This window comes from Ranitomeya variabilis, chromosome 5 (assembly GCF_051348905.1).
Source record: "Ranitomeya variabilis isolate aRanVar5 chromosome 5, aRanVar5.hap1, whole genome shotgun sequence".
Lineage (NCBI taxonomy): Eukaryota > Metazoa > Chordata > Amphibia > Anura > Dendrobatidae > Ranitomeya > Ranitomeya variabilis.
In genome coordinates this window covers 786,932-811,822 of record NC_135236.1, presented here as the reverse complement: position 1 = coordinate 811,822, position 24,891 = coordinate 786,932, and the positions used below count along the sequence as shown (strand labels likewise).

Genomic DNA, 24,891 nt, shown 5'->3' with positions numbered 1-24,891 from the left:
TATATATATCATACACACCAGCACCCATACATTATATAATGACATAGATATCACAACTCCTTATATAATACCACACACCTCCACATTATATAATGACACATACATGACAGCACGTATACATTATATAAGGGACACATGCATGTCCCAATTCCTTCTGCAGAAGCTTAGCTACAAGTAGAATGCAAGCAGCAGATCTAACTTTGGGTTTGTGCGGCATTTAGAGGGGATGTACAGGGGAGTCATCTTATGTGGGGATGAATGACGTATTGTCATCCAACCACCATGAGACTCATCTATAGGAACTCATCTATATGGGGACTCCTACATGTTCTGCTTCTTACCGTCTCATTTACTGCACTTTTAACCTTCTGAAGACAATAAACAGAAAAGAGACTGAGACTTCAGAGAGAAGAGACAGAATGTGAGCGTCTACCTCAGACGTTCCTGCACTCACCTTCCCGGAACAGTTCACGGTGATAGAAGTCAGAGATATCTCCGGAATTGGCTCTGGCAAGAAATTTATTACCTGCAGAAAGACATGGGAAATTACCATCATGAAGAACTAAGGATTAGTGATGAGCGAGCTCGGGTTTTCCCCAAGAGCACGCTCGGGTGATCTCTGAGTATTTGTTAGTGCTCTTGTTAGTTTTCGTTGCCTCAGCTGCATGATTTACGGCTGCTGGGCAGCCTGAATACATGTGGGAATTTCCTAACAAACAGGCATTCCTCACATGTATTCAGCCTGTCTAGCAGCTGTAAATCTTGAAGCTGAGACGAGGAAATCTAAATGTCCAAGCACTAACAAATACTCGGAGACAATCCGAGAGTGTTAGGGAAAACATGAGCAACGAGTAAACTCGCTCATCACTACTAAGGATCAGAAGTGGCCCTGTGGAAGAGAGAAGAGCGGACCGGCAGAAGAAGGAGGGAAGAGCGGACCGGCAGAAGAAGGAGGGAAGAGCGGACCAGCAGAAGAAGGAGGGAAGAGCGGACCGGCAGAAGAAGGAGGGAAGAGCGGACCGGCAGAAGAAGGAGGGAAGAGCGGACCGGCAGAAGAAGGAGGGAAGAGCGGACCGGCAGAAGAAGGAGGGAAGAGCGGACCGGCAGAAGAAGGAGGGAAGAGCTGACCGGCAGAAGAAGGAGGGAAGAATGGACCAGCAGAAGAAGGAGGGAAGAACGGACTGGCAGAGGAAGAACGAGTGGGAAAGTGGAAGAAGGGAGAGCAGACTCAAGGAAGAATGGAACAGTAGAGGAGAAATGAGTGGATTGGTGGAGGGAGGAACGAGTGAAGCAATGGGGGGCACAGATGAGAAAGGACATGCGGATCAGCTGGGAGTGAAATGAAGAGAATGTGCAGATCGGTGGCAGAGGAAGAGTGGTCTGGAAGAAGAGCTGACCGCTTTGTGGGGGGGGGGGGGGCTGGGGGCGGACAGGAAAACTGGCTGGGGGCAGGGACCAGACTGGACATGTGGATCGACTGGAAATGAAATGGAGAGGATGTGTGGACTGCTGTGAAAGGAAGAGCGGTAAGGGGGGAGTGGATGAGCGTACAGGCGGGGGCGAGAAAGGACATGCAGATCAGCTGGGAGTGAAATGGAGAGGATGTGTGGAAAGGAGGAGCGGACCGGCAGAAGAGCGGACCGGTGGAAGCAGGGACAAGACAGGACATGTGGATCAGCGGGAAGGGGAATGGAGAGAACGTATGGTCAGGTGAGAAGGGAAAGGACGGGATACATTAGGAGCATGATTGATGTGATGATGTAGGCTCACCCTGTTCATCTTTATGAGCACACATGGTGTGCCATCTTTATATCCAAACGTTGGGTCATCAATACCAGAACAGTTCTCCAGCTTTTGGCGCAGAAACCAGCAGGCTTTCTTTGGGTAATTTCTCACATCTCCAGTGTCTTCTTGATTGTTGTACACCCCGCTGGTGCAGTTGATGCCTCTCTCCTCCTGGACGGTAGTGTTATAGTCTTTGCAAGAGTGAAAAGTGAATCTTATTATTTTCCATTTCATGGGGAAGTCATAGCCAAGAGGCATGGAAGTAGGTGAGGTGACAAATGTCTCACCTTTAGACATTTACCACCCCACAGACATCTGTCTGAGATGGTTTAGTGAATCCTGCATTGAGCTGGGGGTTGGACACGATGACCCTGGAGGTCCCTTCCAACTCTAACATTCTAGGATTCTGTAATTCCATGGGAAGGTCTAATTGTCCTCTTACCTTCCAGCAGGGTCCGGAGGCTTTCCTTATAACTCTCCCAGGTGCTGTTCTGTGATGTTAGGCTATACACTACCTCCAGGGTGTCCAGCTTTGGGCGGATCATGAGCCCTGATGAAAAGATGAGAGCAGTAAATAATAGAAAAAAACATTTCTGATAGGTTCTTTAAAGGGCTATTCTCAAAATCACAATGCTGTCTCATAATATTTATTGTTTGGCCAAAAACCCATTTCAGATCTGCTCCTGGCTCGATTTAGCCTTTGTCATTGCATCCGTCCTACTGTAGTTCCAGTGCTCCTGGTTAATAATGCACAGTGCAGCCTCTCTCCCGCTAGCTTTCTGCACAGTGTGGATTTTATCTTCTGCCATCTACATCAGTATAGCTACTGTCGCTTTACATCACTGTTAGCTGGTTTATAGCAGAGCTCGACTCCCCTGCACTCCTCCACAGTGGTGCTGAAAACAGCTAGGCAGTGCAGAGCTGCTGAGCTGAGCTGTATTTGATGCCTGCTGCTGGCAGATCAGTCACATGACGCTGCAGATGCTGTGCTGTTGCATATAGCAGAAGATAATCCTCTGACATATGAATCAACAGAGCAGCATTTGGTGTTTTCAATTATAGATCTGACCGCAGCAGCTAAAAATCATGCAAAACCACACAGCGGCCATATTGATTTAGACAACAGCAGATAAGATCGGTCACAGAGCATTTCCCTTTCTGATAAAAAGTAGATTGTAATCTCTTACGGGCAGGGTCGCCATTATCTTGCTTTAATTATTGTATTACTTTGAATGTTGTTACTTATGACTTACATATGAACTGTTGGCCCTATATAAATAAAGATTATTATTATTATTATTAGATAAGACATCATCCAGCCGGTGGTAGAAAATATAGCAATAACTTTATAACATTACATCTACATTTCAGGAGGTCTTTATCAAGCTTCACGGATTGATGCCATCTTATCTGCTTTCTAACGTTGGTCGGATTACTTAGATTGGATCCCTTGGGACTTAGGGTACCGTCACACAGTGCCATTTTCATCGCTACGACGGCACGATTCGTGACGTTGCAGCGTCGTATAAGTATCGCTCCAGCGTCGTATACTGCGGTCACACGTTGCAATACACGGCGCTGGAGCGATAATTTCATGACGTATTTGCGATGTAGAAGCCGTTGGTTACTGTGCGCACATCGTATACAACCTGTGTCACACAATGCAATCATGCCACCACAGCGGGACACTAGACGACGAAAGAAAGTTTCAAACGATCTGCTACGACGTACGATTCTCAGCGGGGTTCCGGATCGCAGTAGCATGTCAGACACAGCGATATCGTAAATGCATCGCTGGAACGTCACGAATCGTGCCGTCGTAGCGATCAAAATTGCACTGTGTGACGGTACCCTTAGGGTTAGGGTGCGTCCTGATACATGCAGACAGTGTGAGCAGACAACCATCTACACTGACACCTCACAGTCAGCGAGTCCCAAGGTAGAGCAGCTTGTTGCTCTACTGGCTCCACCACTTGGGACACATGCCTGTTAGCTCCAACCTCACCATTCTCACCAGGAGAACAACTTTTCTTTCTCTTAAACAAGGTCAGAAGCAAGAGCCAGTGTCACACCCCTTACTCTCGAAAACTATGATTTACCTGGATTAGCGAGTCGATCTGAGTATTTCGGATTATACTCATCAATGGTCTGCAGCATCACCCACATACTCAATGAGAAGATAGCCGTGAGGAAGGCATAAAACACTATGTAAAACGACACAATCAGCACTGCAGGAAAGAAAGGGTTAAAGAAATTAATACAGCATAGTCATACAAAAGGGGGCAGATACTAGCACACCTGCTCAATGCCATTCCAGAGGGGCAGGAACACAAAGGCAGTGGGGGCAAGAACATGGTCCTGATAGGTGGTACAACATGGACACATTCAATGGATTGGGCATATTCTCCATACGATGCCAGATATAACTTCCATCCATGATGCTGCCTGTGATGCCCACTCCCAGAAGAGTTAGTGGTTATGATAAGTTCCTCCCATGATGCCCCCCATGCAGGGCTGTGGAGTTGGAGTCGTGGAGTCTGAGTCAGAGCACATTTTGGTGGAGTCGGAGTTGGAGTCAGTATAAAATGGACCAACTCCTAAAATATATAATTAATTGAGTACAGTAGTTCAATGCAGTTTGTGGTGAATGTTTTTTTCATAAGAATTTGGGAAAGTTATGAAATGTCCTATAAATGTCTGTCCTATTCCTGATCTAAGGTCTAGACTTTTAGCTGAGATTAATCTATGCTGCAGTTTATATTCATGATAAGTAGTGAAGCTCCTCAAACACATAACAAACACACAGGGAAGGAATGCCTGCATTAATCTCAGAACTTCTGGGGTGAACAGGAAAGCAGGATTAAGGCAAGTACTTCTTAAAGCATATCTAAACTTTCAATAAATTGTGCATAAATCAATAGTCCAGTATATATTGATTGTCTCTGTATGCTTGATGTCTTAGTTTGTTTTTCCTCTTAGCTCCTGATTGGAGAAATTAACTGCTCTTATATACGCTATACATAGAATAAAAGGGGGGAAACTGTTTTCTAACATCTCAAATTCAGAAATACAGTAACAAGATCGATGAGGATATATATATATATATATATATATATATATATATATATATATATATATATATATATATATATATATATATATATATATATATATTATATAGATCTCCCTACTTCCTCTTCATAGACTGTGAAGAAATATGATGTGAAGCATTTAGTGAGCTGTACCCTGACACAAGCCTGAATTGTAAGTTAAGAGTAAGGCTATCTAACAACATATTTTACAAACTTCATACTTATTATCTGTCCTATTGATTTATGCAAACATTGTTTTATTTCTATCCTAAATTATACAGTGCATGATTCTTGCAAGAATTTCAATATACCTTTTTTTTTTACAGGACAAAATTAATTTTAGAGCGAATTTACATAATTACAAAATGTCTAAGAAGCATCTTATGAAGTCAGCTGTATTTGAGAATTTCACAGTGACTCAAGATAAAAAAACATTTTGTGTGTCAGTGTATAAGTGACCCAGTTGAAAACAAATGGTGTGATGCCAAAATTACTGCATACTCAGGCAGTGATAAAAATGTTCCTTCCACCCAGAAGTTTACAAAGCTATGATTGAAAAAGATCACAGCAGCACCAAGAAACCAGAGCCCAGCACTTTCCACCAGGCAAAGAAGGAGGAAAGAGCATCTCAAACATCAGTTACAAGATATTTTGTAAGTGACAAAGTTACTGTAACAATGACAGCAGATGTGTTGAAAAGATAGCTCATCGAGCTTGTTGTGAAGGACTGTGCACCATTATCATTATTTGCACAAACAGCTTTTACAGCTCTTAATGGAGAAATGGATCGCAAACTTGGTGTTTCTCTGGAAAGAGAAAGTATTAGAAAATTAGTGATTGAAAAAGCCCTTAACCAAATGGAAGATCTTAAAAAGATTCTCAAGAGACGCTTTGTGTTTATTAAAATGGATGCCTGCTCACAGAGTAAACTATTTCGCTATCAACATTCGATATGTTTGTGACAACAAAAAAATTGTTGCTAAGACGCTGGCAGTAAAAGATACTAAAGCTCATCACAGCAGCCAGTTTCTCCAGACCTTAGTGGAAAAAGTTCTGCAAGTTTATGCACTCACAAAAGAACAGGTTCTTGCAATTGTAACTGATAATGCTTCAAACATGATATGTACAATTAAATTAATGAATGAGAATAATGAAGGTGAACAGCAGCTAGAAGAACATTTCACATTCAGTATGTTGGAGATGGAAGGCCACAGTCCTGTTCCCATAATGGAGGAACAAATAGACTGTCATGATTCCAGTGCAGGGTTTCACCTGCACGCCAGGGGTTAATGTGTTGATCAGTGCAGGCTCTGACCGACACACCTGGTGCTTATTATTGGCCTCTCTTTGGTTCGGGGTGAGCTTCTTATAGCCCTGGGAAGCTCCAATCTCTGTCAGTTATACTTTTGCTTTTGGCTGAGTGTGTTGACCTCTGTTTGCTTGTGCCTTGTGCTTAAATTCTAGTTTGCTTGTATGGTTTTGACTCGGTTCTGTTCCCTGGTGTGATTTTGCCTTTTGATTCTGTACTGTGTCTGCTTCTCTGGCTTTCTGACTCCTGCCTCGTCCCTGACTATTCTTTATTTCCTTGCTCCTTGTGTACTGCGTTGCCGCTCCCGTTTATTGACCTTGTCTTGTCTTGCTTCTCCCTCTGCCTTTCCCTGGTGTCCAGTGACTCCCTTTCCCTTCTCCTGTACCTTTGTTCCTGTAATATCCTGCATACTCCTGCTACAGGACACTAAGCCCTGCCCCCTGTTGTCACGTGACCACAGGTCCTTTCAGTACACTGACCACCAGGCGTTCTGCCCACTCTAGCTCTGCTGTAACGGTGTTTTCTTGCCCAGCTCTCGGGCGCTTTGAGTACAGTAGTCACAGGCTGTCTGAGACTCTGGGTTCTCACTGTCAGGGCAGCAGAAACCGCTCGGGAGTGCCACCTGGCAGTTTCTCCTGATAGTTTGCCCTGATATAGATATTAATACAGAAGAGCAGCAAAATGATTCTTTACAATTAGATGATCTTGTTGAAGCTGCTTCACACCTCTTTCCTATTCATCATGTGCTGTGTTGTGCACACGCTGCAGCTGGCAATAAGAGATCTGCTAGTAGGACATGCTGGAACTCTGACTAGCAAAGTGAGGAAATTTGCTATTGCTGCCAGAACCCCTAAAATTGATTCCATCTTGAAGAGACGTGCTGGAAAAGGGGCCATTGTGGAGCAAGCCACTCGGTGGGGCAGCACCTATTTAATGGTTGATTGATTGCTTAAGCTGAAACCCTTCCTTGTAGATATGGCCAACCCTCAGGTAACACTACATGAAGGTCAATGGACACAGGTGGCTGAATTGAAGGAATTTCTTCATCACCCATTTACAGTTACAAGCTGAGGATTTAACTCCTGGCATTTTTATAAAGGAGTGGAAGAACTTGATGTTTTGCCTGTTCCAAAGAGGAGGTTTAATCGCAGATGGTATTGCTGCTTTAATGAAACAGAGAGAGGCACTGCTACTAGAAAATAAAATTCTTCTGGCAGCTGTTTATGTGGACCCGAGTCATCGTATATTGCTGGATGATCAACAGCTTACTAAAGGAAAAGAAGCTCTGATTGAGGTAGCAGTTAGGATGAGTCGCTACAGGACGGCCAAGAGCAAGAGGACTCGGGTCCTGCCAGTGCTGCTGCTGCTGCCGTTTCTTCATCCTCATCAGATGAGGAGTTTGATTTTGACAAGTATTTGAACGACATGGAGCAGGCAAAATGTTGCTGCAGGAAAAAAATTCCACTCCAATAGAAAACAGATTGATAGTGTTGAGCGATACCGTCCGATACTTGAAAGTATCGGTATCGGAAAGTATCGGCCGATACCGGCAAAGTATCGGATCTCGCCGATACCGATACCCGATACCAATACAAGTCAATGGGACTCAAGTATTGGAAGGTATCCCTGATGGTTCCCAGGGTCTGAAGGAGAGGAAACTCTCCTTCAGGCCCTGGGATCCATATGAATGTGTAAAATAAAGAATTAAAATAAAAAATATTGATATACTCACCTCTCCGACGCAGCCTGGACCTTACCGCTGTGAACCGGCAGCCTTCTTTGCTTAAAATGAGCGCGTTCAGTACCTTCCATGACGTCACGGCTTCTGATTGGTCGCGTGCCGCTCATGTGACTGCCACGTGACCAATCACAAGCCGTGACGTCATCCCTCAGGTCCTAAATTCCTAGAAGGGAATTTAGGACCTGAGGGATGACGTCGCGGCTTGTGATTGGTGGCGTGGCGGTCACATGAGCGGCACGCGACCAATCAGAAGCCGTGACGTCATGGAAGGTGCTGAACGCGCTCATTTTAAGCAAAGCAGGCTGCCGGTTACTACCAGGGCGCGTCAGAGGGTGAGTATATCCCTATTTTTAATTTTAATTATTTATTTTTTACATTGATATGGATCCCAGGGCCTGAAGGAGAGTTTCCTCTCCTTCAGACCCTGGGAACCATACACTGGGAGCTTCCGATTCCGATTCCCGATACCACAAAAGTATCGGATCTCGGTATCGGAATTCCGATACCGCAAGTATCGGCTGATAGACGATACTTGCGGTATCGGAATGCTCAACACTACAGATTGACCATATTTCAGCAACATTTTTCACTTCCTCTCAAAGAAGTAGAAGAGATCAATCATTCATCAAAACTGACTGTGCACGAGGCAATTCTTTTACACCTGGAGACGTCCATGTGGCCACTGCTTTAACACCAACCCAAGTTAGTGTAGAGAGGTTGTTCTCTAGCCTTAAAATAATTAGGTCAGATTTGAGGTCATCTATGGAGGATGATCTGAAGGAGGCGATACTATTTCCCAGAACAAATTCATAGACTGCACAAATGCTATTCAGCACGTTTTTGTTGAAAACTGTTTTTTTTCCCCACTTACTGCACAGTGTATAATAAATTGTAAATATGCAAAAGTTTTTTTGTTCTAAAGTTGTATTCCAATAAATATATGTTATGTTCTATCTCAATGGCTTGATTATTGTATCATAATAAAGATTAAAAGCCTGATGTTCCCATTTTACTACAGTAAACTTACCACTTAAACATGACCCGTTTATGAGGGAGTCGGAGTCGTGGAGTCGGAGTTGGAGTCGGAGGTTTGGCTTACCGACTCCACAGCCCTGCCCCCCATGTTGCTAACTCCAAGAAAATGTAACAGATATAAGTTCCCTCAATGATGCTCACTCCAAGAAGATTTAGTGGATGTGATACATTTCCTCTATGATGCCACCTCCCAGAAAATGTAACAGATACAAGTTCCCCTATTATGCCCACTCCCTGAAGACTTAGTGGATATAATAAGTTCCCCCTACTAGGCACACTTACATATGATGTAGCAGACATGATAAAATTCCTACATGATGCCCCCTATGAGGCCAACTGCTAGAAGATTTACTGAGTTTGGCACATTTCCCTCAGGATGGCAGATGCCACATATTTTAATGATCGTCACCCCACCTCAAGGATAAGAATCACCACTGGCACCATCGATTACTAATGCACCATATCAAAGACATGGCAAAACAAAAGATTCAGAGCATTACTGGCCCTTCTTCTGAAGGTAGGGGGGACTTTAGTGTCACATTCATTCCTTGTGCCTTATCCAATGTAAGGCAAGTGGTAATAAGTGGCTCAAGAATTGGTGTAGGAAGGAGGGGTTTGGGTTCCTGCAGAACTGGGCCGACTTCTCAGTTGGCTACAGGCTCTACGCTAGGGACGGGCTGCACCTCAATGGGGAAGGTGCAGCTGTACTGGGGGAGAAAATGGTTAGAAGGTTGGAGGAGTGTTTAAACTAGGGATTGGGGGGAGGGTATTCATTTTATAGGAGGGGAAGATAGTGCAGATAGAGACCTGGGCACAAATAAGGAAGTTGGGGGTGGCGGTGGCATGGGGGGTGGGGTTAGAACAGTTAATAATTTAAGAAAGAATAGAGGTACAGAGAGTAACATCAAGTGCATGTATACTAATGCCAGAAGCCTCGCCAACAAAATGGATGAATTAGAACTAATGTTGTTGGAGCATAATTATGACATGGTGGGGATATCTGAGACGTGGCTGGATGAGAGCCATGACTGGGCTGTTAACTTGCAGGGCTATAGCCTGTTCAGAAATGACCGTACAGATAAGCGAGGGGGTGGGGTGTGTCTATATGTAAAATCTTCCTTAAAACCCATCCTGCGTGATAATATAGGTGAATTTAATGAAAATGTAGAGTCCCTGTGGGTGGAGATAAGGGGAGGGGGAAAAAATAATAAATTACTGATAGGGGTTTGTTATAAATCTCCAAAAATAATGGAAGCAATGGAGAATATCCTCGTAAAGCAAATAGATGAAGCTGCGACTCAAGGAGAAGTCATTATTATGGGGGACTTCAACTACCCTGAAATAGATTGGGGAACAGAAACCTGCAGTTCCAGCAAAGGTAATCGGTTTTTGACAACTATGAGAGACAATTACCTTTCACAGCTGGTTCAGGACCCAACAAGGAGGGGGGCACTGCTAGACCTAATATTAACCAACAGGCCAGACCGCATATCAAATATAAGGGTTGGGGGTCACTTGGGGAATAGTGATCACAAAATAGTAAGTTTTCATGTATCCTTTAATAAGATGGGTAGTAGGGGGGTGACAAGGACACTAAACTTCAGGAGGGCAAATTTCCAACGGATGAGAGAGGATCTTGGTGCAATTAACTGGGACGATATCCTGAGACACAAAAATACACAAAGAAAATGGGAGACATTTATTAGCATCCTGGATAGGACCTGTGCACAGTATATACCGTATGGGAATAAACATACTAGAAATAGGAGGAAACCAATATGGCTAAATAGAGCTGTTAGGGGCGCAATAAGGAACAAAAAGAAAGCATTTAGAGAATTAAAGGAAGTAGGTAGTGATGAGGCATTAAATAAATACAGAAAATTAAATAAATTCTGTAAAAAGCAAATCAAGGCAGCAAAGATTGAGACAGAGAGACTCATTGCTAGAGAGAGCAAAAATAACCCCAAAATATTCTTTAACTACATAAATAGTAAGAAACTAAAAAATGACAGTGTTGGCCCCCTTAAAAATAGTCTGGGTGAAATGGTGGATGAGGATGAGGAAAAAGCCAATCTGCTAAATGACTTTTTTTCATCAGTATTTACAAAAGAAAATCCCATGGCAGCCAATATGACTAGTGATAAAAATTCCCCATTAAATGTCACCTGCTTAACCCAGCAGGAAGTACAGCGGCGTCTAAAAATCACAAAAATTGACAAATCTCCGGGCCCGGATGGGATACACCCCCGAGTACTGCAGGAACTAAGTACAGTCATTGATAGACCATTATTTTTAATCTTTAAAGAGTCCATAATAACAGGGTCTGTACCACAGGACTGGCGTATAGCAAATGTGGTGCCAATATTCAAAAAAGGGGCAAAAACTGAACTCGGTAATTATAGGCCAGTAAGTTTAACCTCTACTGTGGGTAAAATCCTGGAGGGCATTCTAAGGGATGCTATACTGGAGTATCTGAAGAGGAATAACCTCATGACCCAGTATCAGCACGGGTTTACTAGGGACCGCTCATGTCAGACTAATTTGATCAGCTTCTATGAAGAGGTAAGTTCCGGACTGGACCAAGGGAACCCAGTGGACATAGTGTATATGGACTTTTCCAAAGCTTTTGATACGGTGCCACACAAAAGGTTGATACATAAAATGAGAGTAATGGGGATAGGGGAAAATATGTGTAAGTGGGTTGAGAGCTGGCTCAGGGATAGGAAACAAAGGGTGGTTATTAATGGAGCACACTCGGACTGGGTCGCGGTTAGCAGTGGGGTACCACAGGGGTCAGTATTGGGCCCTCTTCTTTTTAACATATTTATTAATGACCTTGTAGGGGGCATTCAGAGTAGAATTTCAATATTTGCAGATGACACTAAACTCTGTAGGGTAATCAATACAGGGGAGGACAATTTTATATTACAGGATGATTTATGTAAACTAGAAGCTTGGGCTGATAAATGGCAAATGAGCTTTAATGGGGATAAATGTAAGGTCATGCACTTGGGTAGAAGTAATAAGATGTATAACTATGTGCTTAATTCTAAAACTCTGGGCAAAACCATCAATGAAAAAGACCTGGGTGTATGGGTGGATGACAGACTCATATTCAGTGGCCAGTGTCAGGCAGCTGCTACAAAGGCAAATAAAATAATGGGATGTATTAAAAGAGGCATAGATGCTCATGAGGAGAACATAATTTTACCTCTATACAAGTCACTAGTTCGACCACACTTAGAATACTGTGCACAGTTCTGGTCTCCGGTGTATAAGAAAGACATAGCTGAACTGGAGCGGGTGCAGAGAAGAGCGACCAAGGTTATTAGAGGACTGGGGGGTCTGCAATACCAAGATAGGTTATTACACTTGGGGCTATTTAGTTTGGAAAAACGAAGACTAAGGGGTGATCTTATTTTAATGTATAAATATATGAGGGGACAGTACAAAGACCTTTCTGATGATCTTTTTAATCATAGACCTGAGACAGGGACAAGGGGGCATCCTCTACGTCTGGAGGAAAGAAGGTTTAAGCATAATAACAGACGCGGATTCTTTACTGTAAGAGCAGTGAGACTATGGAACTCTCTGCCGTATGATGTTGTAATGAGTGATTCATTAATTAAATTTAAGAGGGGACTGGGATACCTTTCTGGAAAAGTATAATATTACAGGGTATATACACTAGATTCCTTGGTAAGGCGTTGATCCAGGGAACTAGTCTGATTGCCGTATGTGGAGTCGGGAAGGAATTTTTTTCCCCATGGTGGAGTTACTCTTTGCCACATGGGTTTTTTTTGCCTTCCTCTGGATCAACATGTTAGGGCATGTTAGGTTAGGCTATGGGTTGAACTAGATGGACTTAAAGTCTTCCTTCAACCTCAATAACTATGTAACTATGTAACTATGTAATGTCCCACAGCTCGTACAGAAGGACCCTACATAGACAGAAAAGTCTTCAGAGAAGATGCAAAGTTCAAATGATCTTTTGAAAACAACTCTCCATGTAGAAGTGTCAGATGCCCCATCATCCGCTGCCATCCTCAGCGCCATCTCTATAGCCAGGACCAGAAGGAACGATGGCGGTCATGTGGCGACATCCAGGGCAAGACATCTGTTGTCTTATGCAATCACCTCAATCTCACCAAGATCAAACTTCAATCATTCCACAGATTATTTCTGCCCTTGCACTCGACTTAATGATCCACACAAGAGAGAAAGGACATGATGCAAAAAAGGTTCAAGACATGCGGCAAAGTGGGCACTTACTGCCTGACTGTACCCATCACTAGAGAACTATACCCCACTGTACCCATCATTCCTGCCCTCTACCACCACATGAGAGAGAAAGGAAATGGGGCCAAAAAGGTTCAAGACATGCGGCAAAGTGGGCACTAACTGCCTGACTGTACCCATCAATAGAGAACTATACCTCACTGTACCCATCATTCCTGCCCTCTACCACCACACAAGAGAGAAAGGAAATGGGGCCAAAAAGGTTCAAGACATGCGGCAAAGTGGGCACTTACTGCCTGACTGTACCCATCACTAGAGAACTATACCCCACTGTACCCATCATTCCTGCCCTCTACCACCACACAAGAGAGAAAGGAAATGGGGCCAAAAAGGTTCAAGACATGCGGCAAAGTGGGCACTAACTGCCTGACTGTACCCATCAATAGAGAACTATACCTCACTGTACCCATCATTCCTGCCCTCTACCACCACACGAGAGAGAAAGGAAATGGGGCCAAAAAGGTTCAAGACATGCGGCAAAGTGGGCACTAACTGCCTGACTGTACCCATCAATAGAGAACTATACCTCACTGTACCCATCATTCCTGCCCTCTACCACCACATGAGAGAGAAAGGAAATGGGGCCAAAAAGGTTCAAGACATGCGGCAAAGTGGGCTCTAACTGCCTGACTGTACCCATCAATAGAGAACTATACCCCACTGTACCCATCATTCCTGCCCTCCACCACCACATGAGAGAGAAAGGAAATGGGGCCAAAAAGGTTCAAGACATGCGGCAAAGTGGGCTCTAACTGCCTGACTGTACCCATCAATAGAGAACTATACCCCACTGTACCCATCATTCCTGCCCTCTACCACCACACAAGAGAGAAAGGACATGGGGCAAAAAAGCTCAAGACATGCGGCAAAAGGGAGACTAACTGCTTGACTGTACCCATCATTAGAGCACTATACCCCACTGTACCCATCATTCCTGCCCTCTACCACCACATGAGAGAGAAAGGAAATGGGGCAAAAAAGGTTCAAGACATGCAGCAAAGTGGGCTCTAACTGCCTGACTGTACCCATCAATAGAGAACTATACCCCACTGTACCCATCATTCCTGCCCTCTACCACCACACAAGAGAGAAAGGACATGGGGCAAAAAAGCTCAAGACATGCGGCAAAGGGGAGACTAACTGCTTGACTGTACCCATCATTAGAGCACTATACCGCACTATACCCATCATTTCTGCCCTCTACCACCACACGAGAGAGAAAGGAAATGGGGCAAAAAAAGCTCAAGACATGCGGCAAAGTGGGCACTAACTGCCTGACTGTACCCATCACTAGAGCACTATACCGCACTGTACCCATCATTCCTGCCCTCTACCACCACACGAGAGAGAAAGGAAATGGGACAAAAAAAGCTCAAGACATGCGGCAAAGTGGGCACTAACAGCCTGACTATACCCATCACTAGAGCACTATACCACACTGTACCCATCATTCCTGCCCTCTACCACCACACGAGAGAGAAAGGAAATGGGGCAAAAAAGCTCAAGACATGCAGCAAAGTGGGCACTAACAGCCTGACTGTACCCATCACTACAGCAGTATACCACACTGTACCCATCAATCCTGCTCTCCACCACCACACAAGAGAGAAAGGACATGGGGCAAAAAAAGTTCAAAACATGCGGCAAAGTGGGCACTAACTGCTTGACTGTACCCATCAGAGCACTATACCCCACTGTACCCGTCATTCCTGCCCTCTACCACCACATGAGAAAGGAAATGGGGCAAAAAAGCTCAAGACATGCGGCAAAGGGGAGACTAACTGCTTGACTGTACCCATCATTAGAGGACTATACCCCACTGTACCCATCATTCCTGCCCTCCACCACCACACAAGAGAGAAAGGACATAGGGCAAAAAAGCTCAAGACATGCGGCAAAGGGGAGACTAACTGCTTGACTGTACCCATCAGAGCACTATACCCCACTGTACCCGTCATTCCTGCCCTCTACCACCACATGAGAAAGGAAATGGGGCAAAAAAGCTCAAGACATGCGGCAAAGGGGAGACTAACTGCTTGACTGTACCCATCATTAGAGGACTATACCCCACTGTATCCATCAATCCTGCTCTCCACCACCACACAAAAGAGAAAGGAAATGGGGCAAAAAAGCTCAAGACATGCAGCAAAGTGGGCACTAACTGCCTGACTGTACCCATCATTAGAGGACTATACCCCACTGTACCCATCATTCCTGCCCTCTACCACCACACGAGAGAGAAAGGAAATGGGGCAAAAAATCTCAAGACATGCAGCAAAGTGGGCACTAACAGCCTGACTGTACCCATCACTACAGCAGTATACCCCACTGTACCCATCATTCCTGCCCGTTCACCCCAGTACCGGCCATTTCGGCACCTTCCCACTGTATCCATGCTTCCATCATCTTTTCCTGTGAGGGAGCAACTATAGACATAACATTGACCATCCTGGCATACTCGACATCTCTCCTCAATCCGCCCCAGCACCTCCTTACTCCAGCTGCCCCAGCACCTCTTTACTCCAGCCGCCCCAGCACCGCTTTATCTCAGTCGCCCCAGCACCGCTTTATCTCAGTCGCCCCAGCACCGCTTTATCTCAGTCGCCCCAGCACCGCTTTATCTCAGCCGCCCCAGCACCGCCTTACTCTGGATGCCCCAGCATCGCTCTGAGTCTCCCCAGTTTCTCCTTACTCCAGCTGCCCCAGCACCTCTTTACTCCAGCTGCCCCAGCACCGCTTTATCTAAGTCACCCCAGCACCGCTTTATCTCAGTCGCCCCAGTTTCTCCTTACTCCAGCTGCCCCAGCACCTCTTTACTCCAGCTGCCCCAGCACCGCTTTATCTAAGTCACCCCAGCATCGCTTTATCTCAGTCGCCCCAGTTTCTCCTTACTCCAGCTGCCCCAGCACCTCTTTACTCCAGCAACCCCAGCACCGCTTTATCTCAGTCTCCCCAGCACCTCCTTACTCCAGCTGCCCCAGCACCTCTTTATCTCAGACGCCCCAGGTTCTCCTTACTCCAGCTGCCCCAGCACCTCTTTATCTCAGACGCCCCAGGTTCTCCTTTCTCCAGCTGCCCCAGCACAGCTTTATCTCAGTCGCCCCAGCACCTCTTAACTCTGGCTGCCCCAGCACTGCTTTACTCTGCTGCCACTGCACCTCTTCTCTTACCCCAGCTGCTGGCTGTCCGGCCCATGAACTCCCGAGTCCTTGGGTTCCACATAAATTCCTTAAACTCATCCATTATTTGGCCGCAGGTCTTCTTCTGGGTGAGAGCAGCCATGATGCTGATGATGTTATCTCCGAGAAGTCCCAGAAGACTAATCCCCAGAACTAGAGCAGCAGCTTATAAATCTCCTCATAGCTCCGCCCCCTCATGAATAATAATCAGCTCCTGCCCAAATGGAAACAATGCAACAGATCAGAAGAAGAAACCTGTAATGTATCACACAGGATAGGATTAGATACACGGCTCAGAAGTCAGTATCACTGAGGAGAGGATTAGATACACGGCTCAGAAGTCAGTATCACTCAGGAGAGGATTAGATACATGGCTCAGAAGTCAGTATCACTGAGGAGAGGATTAGATACACGGCTCAGAAGTCAGTATCACTCAGGAGAGGATTAGATACACGGCTCAGAAGTCAGTATCACTCAGGAGAGGATTAGATACACGGCTCAGCAGTCAGTATCACACAGGAGAGGATTAGATACACGGCTCAGCAGTCAGTATCACACAGGAGAGGATTAGATACACGGCTCAGCAGTCAGTATCACACAGGAGAGGATTAGATACACAGCTCAGCAGACAGTATCACACAGGATAGGATTAGATACACAGCTCAGCAGACAGTATCACACAGTAAAGGATTAGATACACGGCTCAGAAGTCAGTATCACACAGGAGAGGATTAGATACACGGCTCAGCAGTCAGTATCACAGGAGAGGATTAGATACACGGCTCAGCAGTCAGTATCACTCAGGAGAGGATTAGATACACGGCTCACAAGTCAGTATCACACAGGAGAGGATTAGATACACGGCTCAGAAGTCAGTATCACTCAGGAGAGGATTAGATACACGGCTCAGCAGACAGTATCACTCAGGAGAGGATTAGATACACGGCTCAGAAGTCAGTATCACTCAGGAGAGGATTAGATACACGGCTCAGCAGTCAGTATCACTCAGGAGAGGATTAGATACACGGCTCAGAAGTCAGTATCACTCAGGAGAGGATTAGATACACGGCTCAGAAGTCAGTATCACTCAGGAGAGGATTAGATACACGGCTCAGCAGACAGTATCACACAGGATAGGATTAGATACACGGCTCAGCAGTCAGTATCACACAGGAGAGGATTAGATACACGGCTCAGCAGTCAGTATCACACAGGAGAGGATTAGATACACGGCTCAGCAGTCAGTATCACACAGGAGAGGATTAGATACACGGCTCAGCAGATAGTATCACACAGGATAGGATTAGATACACGGCTCAGCAGTCAGTATCACACAGGAGAGGATTAGATACACAGCTCAGCAGTCAGTATCACACAGGATAGGATTAGATACACGGCTCAGCAGTCAGTATCACACAGGAGAGGATTAGATACATGGCTCAGCAGTCAGTATCACATAGGAGAGGATTAGATACACGGCTCAGCAGATAGTATCACACAGGATAGGATTAGATACACGGCTCAGCAGTCAGTATCACACAGGAGAGGATTAGATACACAGCTCAGCAGTCAGTATCACACAGGATAGGATTAGATACACGGCTCAGCAGTCAGTATCACACAGGAGAGGATTAGATACACGGCTCAGCAGTCAGTATCACACAGGAGAGGATTAGATACACGGCTCAGCAGTCAGTATCACACAGGAGAGGATTAGATACACGGCTCAGCAGATAGTATCACACAGGATAGGATTAGATACACGGCTCAGCAGTCAGTATCACACAGGAGAGGATTAGATACACAGCTCAGCAGTCAGTATCACACAGGATAGGATTAGATACACGGCTCAGCAGTCAGTATCACACAGGAGAGGATTAGATACATGGCTCAGCAGTCAGTATCACACAGGAGAGGATTAGATACACGGCTCAGCAGATAGTATCACACAGGATAGGATTAGATACACGGCTCAGCAGTCAGTATCACACAGGAGAGGATTAGATACATGGCTCAGCAGTCAGTATCACACAGGAGAGGATTAGATACACGGCTCAGCAGTCAGTATCACACAGGATAGGATTAGATACACGGCTCAGCAGTCAGTATCACACAGGATAGGATTAGATACACGGCTCAGAAGACAGTATCACTCAGGAGAGGATTAGATACACGGCTCAGCAGTCAGTATCACACAGGATAGGATTAGATACACGGCTCAGCAGTCAGTATCACACAAGATAGGATTAGATACACGGCTCAGAAGACAGTATCACTCAGGAGAGGATTAGATACACGGCTCAGCAGACAGTATCACACAGGAGAGGATTAGATACACGGCTCAGCAGTCAGTATCACACAGGATAGGATTAGATACACGGCTCAGAAGTCAGTATCACTCAGGAGAGGATTAGATACACGGCTCAGCAGACAGTATCACACAGGAGAGGATTAGATACACAGCTCAGCAGACAGTATCACACAGGATAGGATTAGATACACGGCTCAGCAGTCAGTATCACTCAGGAGAGGATTAGATACACGGCTCAGCAGTCAGTATCACTCAGGAGAGGATTAGATACACGGCTCAGCAGTCAGTATCACACAGGAGAGGATCAGATACACGGCTCAGCAGTCAGTATCACTCAGGAGAGGATTAGATACACGGCTCCGCAGTCAGTATCACACAGGAGAGGATTAGATACACGGCTCAGCAGACAGTATCACAGGATAGGATTAGATACACGGCTCAGCAGTCAGTATCACTCAGGAGAGGATCAGATACACGGCTCAGCAGTCAGTATCACACAGGGTAGGATTAGATACACGGCTCAGCAGACAGTATCACACAGGATAGGATTAGATACACGGTTCAGCAGACAGTATCACACAGGAGAGGGTTAGATACACGGCTCAGCAGTCAGTATCACACAGGAGAGGATTAGATACACAGCTCAGCAGTCAGTATCACTCAGGAGAGGATTAGATACACGGCTCAGCAGTCAGTATCACTCAGGAGAGGATTAGATACACGGCTCAGCAGTCAGTATCACACAGGAGAGGATTAGATACACAGCTCAGCAGTCAGTATCACACAGAATAGGATAAGATACACGGCTCCGCAGACAGTATCACACAGGAGAGGACTAGATACACAGCTCAGCAGTCAGTATCACTCAGGAGAGGATTAGATACACGGCTCAGCAGTCAGTATCACACAGAATAGGATAAGATACACGGCTCAGCAGACAGTATCACACAGGAGAGGATTAGATACACGGCTCAGCAGACAGTATCACACAGGAGAGGATTAGATACACGGCTCAGCAGTCAGTATCACACAGGATAGGATTAGATACACGGCTCAGAAGACAGTATCACTCAGGAGAGGATTAGATACACGGCTCAGCAGACAGTATCACACAGGAGAGGATTAGATACACGGCTCAGCAGTCAGTATCACACAGGATAGGATTAGATACACGGCTCAGAAGTCAGTATCACTCAGGAGAGGATTAGATACACGGCTCAGCAGACAGTATCACACAGGAGAGGATTAGATACACAGCTCAGCAGACAGTATCACACAGGATAGGATTAGATACACGGCTCAGCAGTCAGTATCACTCAGGAGAGGATTAGATACACGGCTCAGCAGTCAGTATCACTCAGGAGAGGATTAGATACACGGCTCAGCAGTCAGTATCACACAGGAGAGGATCAGATACACGGCTCAGCAGTCAGTATCACTCAGGAGAGGATTAGATACACGGCTCCGCAGTCAGTATCACACAGGAGAGGATTAGATACACGGCTCAGCAGACAGTATCACAGGATAGGATTAGATACACGGCTCAGCAGTCAGTATCACTCAGGAGAGGATCAGATACACGGCTCAGCAGTCAGTATCACACAGGGTAGGATTAGATACACGGCTCAGCAGACAGTATCACACAGGATAGGATTAGATACACGGTTCAGCAGACAGTATCACACAGGAGAGGGTTAGATACACGGCTCAGCAGTCAGTATCACACAGGAGAGGATTAGATACACAGCTCAGCAGTCAGTATCACTCAGGAGAGGATTAGATACACGGCTCAGCAGTCAGTATCACTCAGGAGAGGATTAGATACACGGCTCAGCAGTCAGTATCACACAGGAGAGGATTAGATACACAGCTCAGCAGTCAGTATCACACAGAATAGGATAAGATACACGGCTCCGCAGACAGTATCACACAGGAGAGGACTAGATACACAGCTCAGCAGTCAGTATCACTCAGGAGAGGATTAGATACACGGCTCAGCAGTCAGTATCACACAGAATAGGATAAGATACACGGCTCAGCAGACAGTATCACACAGGAGAGGATTAGATACACAGCTCAGCAGTCAGTATCACTCAGGAGAGGATTAGATACACAGCTCAGCAGTCAGTATCACTCAGGAGAGGATTAGATACACGGCTCAGCAGTCAGTATCACTCAGGAGAGGATTAGATACACGGCTCAGCAGTCAGTATCACTCAGGAGAGGATTAGATACACGGCTCAGCAGTCAGTATCACACAGGATAGGATTAGATACACGGCTCAGCAGTCAGTATCACACAGGAGAGGAGTAGATACACAGCTCAGCAGACAGTATCACACAGGAGAGGATTAGATACACAGCTCAGCAGTCAGTATCACTCAGGAGAGGATTAGATACACAGCTCAGCAGTCAGTATCACACAGGATAGGATTAGATACACGGCTCAGCAGTCAGTATCACTCAGGAGAGGATTAGATACACGGCTCAGCAGACAGTATCACACAGGATAGGATTAGATACACGGCTCAGCAGACAGTATCACACAGGAGAGGATTAGATACACAGCTCAGCAGTCAGTATCACACAGGAGAGGATTAGATACACAGCTCAGCAGTCAGTATCACTCAGGAGAGGATTAGATACACAGCTCAGCAGTCAGTATCACACAGGATAGGATTAGATACATGGCTCAGCAGTTAGTATCACTCAGGAGAGGATTAGATACACGGCTCAGCAGACAGTATCACACAGGATAGGATTAGAATCACAGCTCAGCAGACAGTATCACAGGATAGGATTAGATACACGGCTCAGCAGTCAGTATCACTCAGGAGAGGATTAGATACACAGCTCAGCAGTCAGTATCACACAGGAAAGGATTAGATACACGGCTCAGCAGTCAGTATCACACAGGATAGGATTAGATACACGGCTCAGCAGTCAGTATCACACAGGATAGGATTAGATACACGGCTCAGAAGTCAGTATCACTCAGGAGAGGATTAGATACACGGCTCAGCAGACAGTATCACACAGGAGAGGATTAGATACACAGCTCAGCAGTCAGTATCACTCAGGAGAGGATTAGATACACGGCTAAGCAGTCAGTATCACTCAGGAGAGAATTAGATACACGGCTCAGCAGACAGTATCACACAGGAGAGGATTAGATACACAGCTCAGCAGTCAGTATCACTCAGGAGAGGATTAGATACACAGCTCAGCAGTCAGTATCACACAGGATAGGATTAGATACACGGCTCAGCAGTCAGTATCACTCAGGAGAGGATTAGATACACGGCTCAGCAGTCAGTATCACACAGGAGAGGATTAGATACACGGCTCAGCAGTCAGTATCACACAGGATAGGATTAGAATCACAGCTCAGCAGACAGTATCACAGGATAGGATTAGATACACGGCTCAGCAGTCAGTATCACTCAGGAGAGGATCAGATACACGGCTCAGCAGTCAGTATCACACAGGGTAGGATTAGATACACGGCTCAGAAGTCAGTATCACTCAGGAGAGGATTAGATACACGGCTCAGAAGTCAGTATCACTCAGGAGAGGATTAGATACACGGCTCAGCAGTCAGTATCACACAGGAGAGGATTAGATACACGGCTCAGCAGACAGTATCACACAGGAGAGGATTAGATACACGGCTCAGCAGACAGTATCACACAGGATAGGATTAGATACACGGCTCAGCAGTCAGTATCACTCAGGAGAGGATCAGATACACGGCTCAGCAGTCAGTATCACTCAGGAGAGGATTAGATACACGGCTCAGCAGTCAGTATCACTCAGGAGAGGATCAGATACACGGCTCAGCAGTCAGTATCACACAGAATAGGATTAGATACACGGCTCAGCAGTCAGTATTACACAGAATAGGATTAGATACACGGCTCAGTGGACAGTATCACTCAGGAGAGGATTAGATACACGGCTCAGCAGTCAGTATCACACAGGATAGGATTAGATACACGGCTCAGCAGACAGTATCACACAGGAGAGGATTAGATACACGGCTCAGCAGACAGTATCACACAGGATAGGATTAGATACACGGCTCAGCAGACAGTATCACACAGGATAGGATTAGATACACGGCTCAGCAGTCAGTATCACACAGGACAGGATTAGATACATGGCTCAGCAGACAGTATCACACAGGAGAGGATTAGATACACGGCTCAGCAGTCAGTATCACTCAGGAGAGGATCAGTTACACGGCTCAGCAGTCAGTATCACACAGGAGAGGATTAGATACACGGCTCAGCAGTCAGTATCACACAGGAGAGGATTAGATACACGGCTCAGCAGTCAGTGTCACACAGGAGAGGATTAGATACACAGCTCAGCAGTCAGTATCACACAGGAGAGGATTAGATACATGGCTCAGCAGTCAGTATCACACAGGAGAGGATTAGATACACAGCTCAGCAGTCAGTATCACACAGGAGAGGATTAGATACACGGCTCAGAAGTCAGTATCACACAGGAGAGGATTAGATACACGGCTCAGCAGACAGTATCACACAGGATAGGATTAGATACACGGCTCAGCAGACAGTATCACACAGGGGAGGATTAGATATACGGGTCAGCAGTCAGTATCACTCAGGAGAGGATAACATACACGGCTCAGCAGTCAGTATCACACAGGATAGGATTAGATACACAGCTCAGCAGACAGTATCACACAGGAGAGGATGAGATACACGGCTCAGCAGTCAGTATTACACAGGATAGGATTAGATACATGGCTCAGCAGACAGTGTCACACAGGAGAGGATTAGATACACAGCTCAGCAGTCAGTATCACACAGGATAGGATTAGATACACGGCTCAGCAGTCAGTATCACACAGGATAGGATTAGATACACAGCTCAGCAGACAGTATCACACAGGAGAGGATTAGATACACGGCTCAGCAGTCAGTATCACACAGGATAGGATTAGATACACGGCTCAGCAGTCAGTATCACACAGGATAGGATTAGATACACGGCTCAGCAGTCAGTATCACACAGGAGAGGATTAGATACACGGCTCAGCAGTCAGTATCACACAGGAGAGGATTAGATACACGGCTCAGCAGTCAGTATCACACAGGAGAGGATTAGATACACGGCTCTGCAGTCAGCATACACAGGAGAGGATTAGATACACGGCTCAGCAGTCAGTATCACACAGTAGAGGATTAGATACACGGCTCAGCAGTCAGTATCACACAGGATAGGATTAGATACACGGCTCAGCAGTCAGTATCACACAGGAGAGGATTAGATACACAGCTCAGCAGTCAGTATCACACAGGAGAGGATTAGATACACGGCTCAGCAGTCAATATCACACAGGATAGGATTAGATACACGGCTCAGTAGTCAGTATCACACAGGAGAGGATAGGATACACGGCTCAGCAGACAGTATCACACAGGACAGGATTAGATACACGGCTCAGCAGTCAGTATCACTCAGGAGAGGATTAGATACACGGCTCAGCAGTCAGTATCACACAGGAGAGGATTAGATACACGGCTCAGCAGACAGTATCACACAGGACAAGATTAGATACACGGCTCAGCAGACAGTATCACTCAGGACAGGATTAGATACACGGCTCAGCAGACAGTATCACACAGAATAGGATAGGATACACGGCTCAGCACACAGTATCACACAGGATAGGATTAGATACACGGCTCAGCAGACAGTATCACACAGGATAGGATTAGATACACGGCTCAGCAGTTAGTATCACTCAGGAGAGGATCAGATACACGGCTCAGCAGTCAGTATCACACAGGAGAGGATTAGATACACGGCTCAGCAGTCAGTATCACACAGGAGAGGATTAGATACACGGCTCAGCAGTCAGTGTCACACAGGAGAGGATTAGATACACGGCTCAGCAGTCAGTATCACACAGGATAGGATTAGATACACGGCTCAGCAGTCAGTATCACACAGGAGAGGATTAGATACATGGCTCAGCAGTCAGTATCACACAGGAGAGGATTAGATACACGGCTCAGCAGTCAGTATCACACAGGAGAGGATTAGATACACAGCTCAGCAGTCAGTATCACACAGGAGAGGATTAGATACACAGCTCAGCAGTCA

The 24,891-nt window shown here is 45.8% G+C and overlaps 1 protein-coding gene across 5 annotated transcripts in view; it reads right to left on the bottom strand.

Annotated features, from left to right (window-relative positions):
• LOC143774118 (sodium/potassium-transporting ATPase subunit beta-2-like) overlaps positions 1-16,589 on the bottom strand; it is a 72,047-nt gene extending 55,458 nt beyond the window's left edge. For all 5 annotated transcript variants that reach the window (XR_013215469.1, XR_013215470.1, XR_013215472.1 and 2 more), the window contains exons 1-5: positions 16,432-16,589; positions 3,885-4,013; positions 2,228-2,335; positions 1,771-1,976; positions 455-526 (exon numbers count right to left, since the gene is read on the bottom strand). Coding sequence is in view for 1 of the 5 variants with exons in the window: in XM_077261421.1 (XP_077117536.1) it covers positions 455-526; positions 1,771-1,976; positions 2,228-2,335; positions 3,885-4,013; positions 16,432-16,543 (627 nt within the window). In the remaining 4 variants the exon portion in view is untranslated. The remainder of the gene's footprint in view (positions 1-454; positions 527-1,770; positions 1,977-2,227; positions 2,336-3,884; positions 4,014-16,431) is intronic.
• Between the last annotated feature and the right edge of the window lie 8,302 nt (positions 16,590-24,891).